Source organism: Lampetra fluviatilis, chromosome 3, assembly GCF_964198595.1.
Source record: "Lampetra fluviatilis chromosome 3, kcLamFluv1.1, whole genome shotgun sequence".
Taxonomy (NCBI): Eukaryota; Metazoa; Chordata; class Hyperoartia; order Petromyzontiformes; family Petromyzontidae; genus Lampetra; species Lampetra fluviatilis.
In genome coordinates this window covers 1307646-1317025 of record NC_136277.1, presented here as the reverse complement: position 1 = coordinate 1317025, position 9380 = coordinate 1307646, and the positions used below count along the sequence as shown (strand labels likewise).

Genomic DNA, 9380 nt, shown 5'->3' with positions numbered 1-9380 from the left:
ACATGACTCGAGTCCACACCTCTGGTGTACAGTATGTATAAGTGAAATACATTTCCCCAACAGTCCCTGCAGGCGATACGGTGTCTTTGTCTTATCTGCGTGTGTGTGTGTACGAGTGCATCTCCCTGCAAGTGTGATAACGCATCCATTCCCGACTGCAGCGCACACCGCCACAAAGATCTTGGAAACTTTTCTCCCTCCCTCCCTCCCCTCCCCTTCCTCTCTCCGCCACTCGCCACGAACCCAACCCAACCCACCATCCCACCCACCGTCCCGAACCAGCCAAACACAATCCAATCCCTCTCACCCGTCGCCAACCCACCCCCTTCCTTCATGTGCACGACCGGCCCACACGGAGGGACACACACGAGAGGCGAGATGCCCTCAATATAGCGGGCGGCATCACCTCCATCCAACACAGCGGCTCGTGATCAAATCGTAGCGGTGGCGTTTCTTCTCGCCCTCCTCCTCCTCTTCTTCCCACCATAGCCACTCAACATTGTCCGACAGCTCGCGGTGACGAGGGTCAACGACGAGTAGGGAAGCTTCACATCGGCCGTAGATCTTCCTTATCAGCGTGTCGGCAACGCCAGCAATCATCATCATCGCATGCGAACTTTCGTGTCGCGGAGCCACGCAGCGCCACTGCTGGCTCTTCTCGACTTGAGAATTTGCTGTCAACAAGCGGCAGCAGCAGCAGCGGCGGCATCAATACCAACAGCTTTCACCACCACAGTGAACGATCACTTCTGCTGGTGGCGAGTCTACTGCTGTTGCTAATGTTAGTATATTGTGCTGCTAGTAGTAGTGTTAGTATCTGCTGTTAGTGCTGGTGGTAGTAGTGTTAGTATCTGCTGCTAGTAGTGTTAATATCTGCTGTTAGTGCTAGTAGTAGAGTTAGTATCTGCTAGTGGTATTGTTAGTATCTGCTGGTAGTAGTGGCAGCAGCGTCAGCAGCTGCCGCGTGCGCTCGGAGTTGCCTCTGATCCGTTCGGGAGATTTAAATGGTGAGAAAGATGACTTTGGCCAGAACTGCTGCCACCATCTGCGCGGACGTGTTCTGCATCTTCCTGGGTGAGTGCAAACACTCTTCACACGCACACACACACACACGTGTTCGCACGTGTGTGTGTGTGTGCGCGCGTGTGCACGTGTGTGTGTGTGCGCGTGCACGTGTGAGGCACGGGCGACCTGATTGTGTGAACGTCATCGGTGAATATCTTTGAACAGCCATTGGGACTCTCCCCGATGTCGATTCGGACATCGGATGAGTACACGACGCGCAGTGCACACGGCGGCAAATGTATTCAAATATGCTCAAAATGTCCCCCCCCCCCCTCCATAGTTTGCTATAAAATAGATTTGTGTTTATATGATTGTGGTTCTGGTTGTACTTTACGAATCCCTAATCTCTGCCATTACATTACAATTAAACAAGAAATGGTAGAAAAAGAAAAAACAGAGCAACGTAATACAATACACTATTAGACATTAATGTAAAAAAAGTTAAATTAATCCATCCCATGTGTTAGAAACATTTAGGCAGGAAATTCGTTTTTAAATTTAGATTTTTTTCTGGTGGGGGGGGGGGACCCCCAGACCCCCTGGAAGATTTGGTCCCCCCCAATGTTGACTCCTGGTGGTGAAGTATGGTCACACGACCCCCGAACAAATATGTCCGTGTAATGTTGCACGCATTGCGGTGGTGGTGGTGGTGCAGATGTACAACCAAATCACTCTGAAACTCGTGTCTCGGGAGCTAAGCAAACGTCGATTCTGGTTAATGCCGGGAAGGGCTGACTGCCCTGGCATAGCAGCAGGTCTCGTCGACTAGGCCTGCGAGCTGGCCAGGAGGTGACAGTGTTTTCCTGAATCTATCTGTGCGGAACTTATCACCCCGCACCCATGACGCCGAACTCCCACTCCCCGTGGAATCCATATCCACAACATTCCGATGAAGCACGCAGCTCCCTCGATCTTGAAGCAAAGATTGAAAATGCGTATAGTGTGAGGTGTGTGTGTGTGAGGAGCGGTGGCGCAGTGATTAGCGTACTTCCCTGCGAAGCTATGCAAAGTACAAATGCGTTCGAGTTGCGGATAGAATTCTATCGGAACCTTCCGGGGCCCTCCCCTAGGTCGACTCAGCCTCAAATGAGTACCCGGTGCGGTGTGTAAACATCGCCACTGGGGAGACAAAGGCGGCCGGTCGTGGTGCTGGCCACCCACCACCTCGTGTGCCGTTCCAGCCGTCATAGGTGCTCGCTAACAGCACTTGCCCCTACAGTCTGTTAAGGCTACACGGGGGATATTTGTCTTTGTGCACGTGCGCATTTGTGTACACGCTCGTATATGTGTGTGCACGTGTGAATGTGTGTCTGTGTGTCTGTGTGTGTGTATGTGTGTCTGTGTGTGTCTGTGTGTATGTCTGTCTGTATGTGTGTGTGTATGTGTCTGTGTGTATGTGTCTGTGTGTGTGTGCACGTGTGAATGTGTGTGCATGTGTCTGTGTGTGTATGTGTGAATGTGTCTGTGTGTGTATGTGTCTGTGTGTGTATGTGTCTGTGTGTGTGTGTGTGTATGTGTGTGTGTGCACGTGTGTGTATGTGTGTGTGCACGTGTGAATGTGTGTGTGTATGTGTATGTGTGTGTGTATGTGTGCACGTGTGAATGTGTGTGTATGTGTCTGTGTGTGTGTCTGTGTGTACGTGTCTGTGTGTGTGCACGTGTGAATGTGTGTGTGTGTATGTGTGTATGTCTGTGTGTATGTGTCTGTGTGTGTGTGTATGTGTCTGTGTGTGTATGTGTCTGTGTGTGTATATGTGTGTGTGTACGTGTGAATGTGTGTGTGTGTGTATGTGTCTGTGTGTGTGTACGTGTGTGTGTGTGTGTACGTGTGAATGTGTGTGTGTATGTGTGTGTGTATGTGTGTGTACGTGTGAATGTGTGTGTGTATGTGTGTGTACGTGTGAATGTGTGTGTGTATGTGTGTGTATGTGTGAATGTGTCTGTGCACGTGTGTATGTGTGTGTGTATGTGTCTGTGTGTATGTCTGTGTGTATGTCTGTGTGTATGTGTCTGTGTGTGCACGTGTGAATGTGTGTGTATGTGTGTGTCTGTGTGTATGTGTCTGTGTGTGTGTGTGTATGTGTCTGTGTGTGTCTGTGTGTATGTCTGTGTGTGTATGTGCCTGTGTGTGTGTGCACGTGTGAATGTGTGTGTATGTGTCTGTGTGTATGTGTCTGTGTGTGTGTATGTGTGTATGTGTGTATGTCTGTGTGTCTGTGTATGTGTCTGTGTGTGTGTATGTGTCTGTGTGTGTATATGTGTGTGTGTGCACGTGTGAATGTGTGTGTATGTGTCTGTGTGTATGTGTCTGTGTGTGTGTATGTGTGTATGTGTGTATGTCTGTGTGTGTGTATGTGTCTGTGTGTGTGTATGTGTCTGTGTGTGTATATGTGTGTGTGTGCACGTGTGAATGTGTGTGTGTATGTGTCTGTGTGTGTATGTGTGTGTGTGTGCACGTGTGAATGTGTGTGTGTATGTGTCTGTGTGTGTGTATGTGTCTGTGTGTGTGTATGTGTGTGTGCACGTGTGAATGTGTGTGTGTATGTGTCTGTGTGTGTGTATGTGTCTGTGTGTGTATGTGTGTGTGTGCACGTGTGAATGTGTGTGTGTATGTGTCTGTGTGTGTGTATGTGTCTGTGTGTGTATGTGTGTGTGTGCACGTGTGAATGTGTGTGTGTATGTGTCTGTGTGTGTATGTGTGTGTGTGTGCACGTGTGAATGTGTGTGTGTATGTGTCTGTGTGTGTGTATGTGTCTGTGTGTGTGTATGTGTGTGTGTGCACGTGTGAATGTGTGTGTGTATGTGTCTGTGTGTGTGTATGTGTCTGTGTGTGTGTATGTGTGTGTGCACGTGTGAATGTGTGTGTGTATGTGTGTGTGTGTGTATGTGTCTGTGTGTGTATGTGTGTGTGTGCACGTGTGAATGTGTGTGTGTATGTGTCTGTGTGTGTGTATGTGTCTGTGTGTGTATGTGTGTGTGCACGTGTGAATGTGTAACTGTGCACAGTGTCATGCCCACATGTGTGTAGCACGTGTATCAATCTGTGAATGTCAACGTTTGTGCCAGTGTGTGTGTATGTGTGTCTGTGTGTGTCTATGTATCTGTGTGTATGTATGTGTCTGTGTGTATGTGTGTGTCTGTGTGTGTGTGTCTCTGTGTGTGGCTGTGTGTGTCTGTGTGTCTGTATGTGTGTCTGTGTGTATGTGTCTGTTTGTCTGTGTGTCTGTGTACTATGTGTCTGTCTGTGTGTCTGTGTGTGTCTGTGTGTATGTCTGTGTGTATGTGTCTGTGTGTGTATGTGTGTGTGTCTGTGTGTGTGTATGTCTGTCTGTGTGTCTGTGTGTGTCTGTGTGTATGTCTGTGTGTATGTGTCTGTGTGTGTATGTGTCTGTGTGTGTGTATGTGTGTCTGTGTGTGTGTTTATGTATGTGTGTCTGTGTGTGTGTATGTGTATGTCTGTGTATGTGTCTGTGTGTGTCTGTGTGTGTCTATGTATCTGTGTGTATGTATGTGTGTGTCTGTGTGTATGTGTGTGTATGTGTGTGTGTCTGTGTGTGTATGTGTGTCTGTATGTGTGTCTGTGTGTATGTGTCTGTTTGTCTGTGTGTCTGTGTGTATGTATCTGTATGTGTGTCTGTGTGTGTGTATGTCTGTCTGTGTGTCTGTGTGTGTCTGTGTGTATGTCTGTATGTGTCTGTGTGTATGTGTCTGTGTGTGTATGTGTGTTTGTGTGTGTGTTTATGTATGTGTGTCTGTGTGTGTGTCTGTGTGTGTCTGTGTGTCTGTGGGGAGCGGTGTTGCAGCGGTTAGCGCCACGCTGCGCTATGAACCCGGCGACCCGAGTTCAATTCCCGCTCAAGGCCAACACCACAGTGACGATTATCTGTACCGGTCCTGGGCCTCCCCTAGGTCGACTGCGCATCAAACGAGTACCTGGTGCGGTGTGTAGTAAACATCGCCACTGGGGAGACAAAGGCGGCCGGGCGTGGTGTTGGCCACCCACCCCCTCGTGTGCCGTGCTGGCCTGCATAGGCGCTCGCTAACAGCACTTGCCCCTGCAGTCTGTTAGAGGCTACACGGGGGAGCTTTATCTTTTGTGCGTGTGTGTGTGTGGGGCGTGGTGCTGGCCACAGCCACCCACCCCTTCGTGTGCCCTGCTCCTCGCAACAATCCTGGTGAAGGCGATACGGTGGAGCTTTCTGTGTCCACACGTGTGACACACGTGTGTCCCACGTGTGTCACCGTCAGAATGCTAACGCGCGCGCGTGGGGAGCGGTGGCGCAGCGGTTAGCGCGGCGGTCCGAGTTCGATTCCCACTCACGAAGCCAGCATCGGTGCGCTGGCTGTCTTGAACCGGTCCTGGGCCTGCCCTGGGTCGACTCAGCCACAAACGATGCAATACAATGAGGGGGAGACAAAGGCGGTCGGGCGTGGTTGGTCATGGCTCGTGAGCCGTGCCTCCCAGCGGCGATAAATGCCAACCGCACTTGCCCCCGATTCCGTTGAAGGCTATATGGGGTGCGTGTGGGGGGGGGATTGTATCTTTGTCTTTGTTGGTGCGTTTCACCCAATTCGAACATCGCCCCCCACTGACTGACTGTGACGCTGGGGGTGGTGGGGGTGGGTGGTAGTGGGGTTGGTGGTGGGAGTGGTGGTGGGAGTGGTGGTGGGGGTGGTGCTGGGGGTGGTGCTGGGGGTGGTGCTGGGAGTGGTGGTGGTGGGGGTGCTGGGGGTGGGGGTGGTGGGGTTTGTGGGTGGTGGGGGTGGTGCTGGGAGTGGTGGTGGTGGTGCTGGGAGTGCTGGGGGTGGTGGTGGGAGTGGTGGAGGTGGTGGTGGGGGTGGTGGTGGGAGTGGTGGGAGTGGTGGTGGTGGGGGTGGTGGTGGTGGTGGTGGTGGGGGTGGTAGTGGGGGTAGTGGTGGGGGTGGTGGGGGGGGGGTTTCGGCTCCCGAGATAATTGCATGACCTCACACAAATAAACACACCGCCAATGACACGTGACATGCGAATTAATTACCCCCTCGGATAAACAGAGCCACGGGCCAATCGCTGACGGCGGCCGCGTCCCCCCCCTCCGAGTGAGACGAGAGTAGAGATGTACACAGGAGATAAGCGATGTCGTGAGACGAGAGACGGGAGATGAGAAATGTTCATTTGCGTTTCTGGCCCTGCGAACTCGGTCACAAATTCACGATGCGGAGTCAGAATCTTTGTTTTAGATTCCAGGAGGAATCTGATGAGCTACGAAGTTTTCTCTCTTTCACAGACGATATCCAAAGCAACAACCCTAACAATAGACTGCGCCCCTGCCACAGGAACGTGGAATCTCCACCACTGGCTTCGGGAGACGTCCCCAGCTCGGAGAAGTTGTCTCGAGGTCCCTGACCCGAATCACCGACCTCCCGGATTCTCAGACGAACTCTCCGACCCGAGTTCGATTGCCATTCACGGCGAACACGGCTGACCATGACGTGAACCGGTCCTGTTAGGCCTCCCCTAGGTCGACTCGGCTTCAATAAAGTAGCTGGTGGCGTGTGTGTGTAAGCATCGCCACTGGGGAGACAAAGGCGGCCGGGCGTGGTGTTGGCCACCCCACCCCCCCGCTTGTGCCGTGCCGGCCTCAATGGGGCGCTGATCGCGAACAGCACTTGCCCCAGCGGCCCGTTGAAGGCTACACGGGGGTCCTTCGTCTTTGTAACTTGACTGGAGCGTCTCTCTCCAGTCGGGAGAATGTTGCGAGTCAAAGGTCAAAGTGATTTCCTGCGCGCTCAAAGGAAGCATTGAGGGCAATGGTGCTCATCCAGTAGCGGTATGACGAGTTGAGGGGGGGGAGGGGTGGGGCAGGCAGGGGGGGGGGGGCTGCCTCGGTCCCCCCTCTCACCCCTGGTGGCCAAAGCTACGAGTCCCCCCCCCCCCAGGATAACCACCGTGATATTTGTAATCAACAACAACAACAACAACGGTGTAAAAGGGCATAGAACTCCGTTACCGGCATATTGATTCGACTGGGTACGCGTCAGCCACGTGGCAAAGAGGCCTCTACCACTACGGAGCTGTCGCTGGTCACGTTTTGTGCAGACGTGAGAGGTCAGGGTGCCGGTGGTGGAAACTCCACGCGCCTGCGACGGGAGTTGGCGTGGTTGGAGGTCGAGATGGACGCAGCTAACTGGGGTGAGGTCACGTGCCCTTCCCCAAAGACTCCGCCTCCCTGATTGGCTCAAATTAGGGGGGCGGTGACGGGATACCGGGGTGAGAGGTTAGGGGGCCTTTGTCGGCCATGCGTCATTATAACAACAACAGTGGCAACAACAACAACGACCATTCGAGTTTATACGACGTCTCGTGCCAACGCAAACAGAGTAACACGCACGTAGAAGGGGGCTTACGCGACCAATATTACCCATAATAGGGGGGGGGGGGGAATGGGGTTTGTTAGGTTAGATCGCGTCAATATCTAAATGTGTCGTTCAACCCACCACCACCACCCAATTTAGCAAGGGGTTTGGCACGTAAACGAAAACACGTGACCGAATTCGTTACTCGTAGAGCGCCACAAGGGTCACGTGTTGGAGAGTGAAACCCACTGCGGCGTTTACACATCGACTACGGCGTTCGGCCAGGAGAAAAGACAGCAGACTGATGATGGCGCGTTGTGTTCACGTGACAAACCTCACGAATTGGCGGTTCCACGACACATTTATATATTGACGACGCGATATTCCCCAAATACCCCGCTCCCCCGCCTCTATTACGGGTAAGCGGAGCAGCGTGGATCATCCACGGACACTTCACCGTTCCGAAAAATGAAAATGTCGAGACCTCTCCGGCATCTCTACTTCCTGCGAAGAATGGGGGGCCCGTTGCCCGGAACGTCGCCTAATGACAAGGCCGCACGCGCAGTGCTGCTGTTTAGTGCCTCCACCCAGAAGTGACATTCACTGCCCTGACTCCCGTTCCTCCACCAGGAGGTGACGATCTCTGCCCTGACTCCCGTTCCTCCACCAGGAGGTGACGATCTCTGCCCTGACTCCCGTTCCTCTACCAGGAGGTGACGATCACTGCCCTGGTTCCCGTTCCTCCACCAGGAGGTGACGATCTCTGCCCTGACTCCCGTTCCTTCACCAGGAGGTGACGATCACTGCCCTGACTCCCGTTCCTCCACCAGGAGGTGTCGATCACTGCCCCTGGTTCCCGTTCCTTCACCAGGAGGTGACGATCACTGCCCCTGGTTCCCGTTCCTCCACCAGGAGGTGACGATCACTGCCCTGACTCCCGTTCCTCCACCCAGGAGGTGACGATCACTGCCCTGGTTCCCGTTCCTTCACCAGGAGGTGTCGATCACTGCCCCTGGTTCCCGTTCCTTCACCAGGAGGTGTCGATCACTGCCCCTGGTTCCCGTTCCTTCACCAGGAGGTGTCGATCACTGCCCCTGGTTCCCGTTCCTTCACCAGGAGGTGACGATCACTGCCCTGGTTCCCGTTCCTTCACCAGGAGGTGTCGATAACTGCCCCTGGTTCCCGTTCCTCCACCCAGGAGGTGACGATCACTGCCCTGGTTCCCGTTCCTTCACCAGGAGGTGACGATCACTGCCCTGGTTCCCGTTCCTCCACTAGGAGGTGTCGATCACTGCCCTGACTCCCGTTCCTCCACCCAGGAAGTGACGACCACTGCCCTGGTTCCCGTTCCTTCACCCAGGAAGTGACGACCACTGCCCTGGTTCCCGTTCCTTCACCAGGAGATGTCGATCACTGCCCTGACTCCCGTTCCTCCACCCAGGAAGTGACGATCACTGCCCTGACTCCCGTTCCTCCACCCAGGAAGTGACGACCACTGCCCTGGTTCCCGTTCCTTCACCAGGAGGTGTCGATCACTGCCCTGGTTCCCGTTCCTTCACCAGGAGGTGACGATCACTGCCCTGACTCCCGTTCCTCCACCAGGAGGTGTCGATCACTGCCCCTGGTTCCCGTTCCTTCACCAGGAGGTGACGATCACTGCCCCTGGTTCCCGTTCCTCCACCAGGAGGTGACGATCACTGCCCTGACTCCCGTTCCTCCACCCAGGAGGTGACGATCACTGCCCTGGTTCCCGTTCCTTCACCAGGAGGTGTCGATCACTGCCCCTGGTTCCCGTTCCTTCACCAGGAGGTGTCGATCACTGCCCCTGGTTCCCGTTCCTTCACCAGGAGGTGACGATCACTGCCCTGGTTCCCGTTCCTTCACCAGGAGGTGTCGATCACTGCCCCTGGTTCCCGTTCCTTCACCAGGAGGTGTCGATCACTGCCCCTGGTTCCCGTTCCTTCACCAGGAGGTGACGATCA

General features: G+C 53.8%; 1 protein-coding gene across 1 annotated transcript in view; it reads left to right on the top strand.

Moving 5' to 3' along the window:
- Positions 1–322: 322 nt before the first annotated feature.
- Positions 323–9380, top strand: part of LOC144951007 (phospholipid phosphatase 3-like) — a 42093-nt gene continuing 33035 nt past the window's right edge. The window contains exon 1 of the mRNA XM_078881235.1: positions 323–1074. Within this exon, the coding sequence (XP_078737361.1) occupies positions 1005–1074 (70 nt within the window). The 5' untranslated portion in view covers positions 323–1004. The remainder of the gene's footprint in view (positions 1075–9380) is intronic.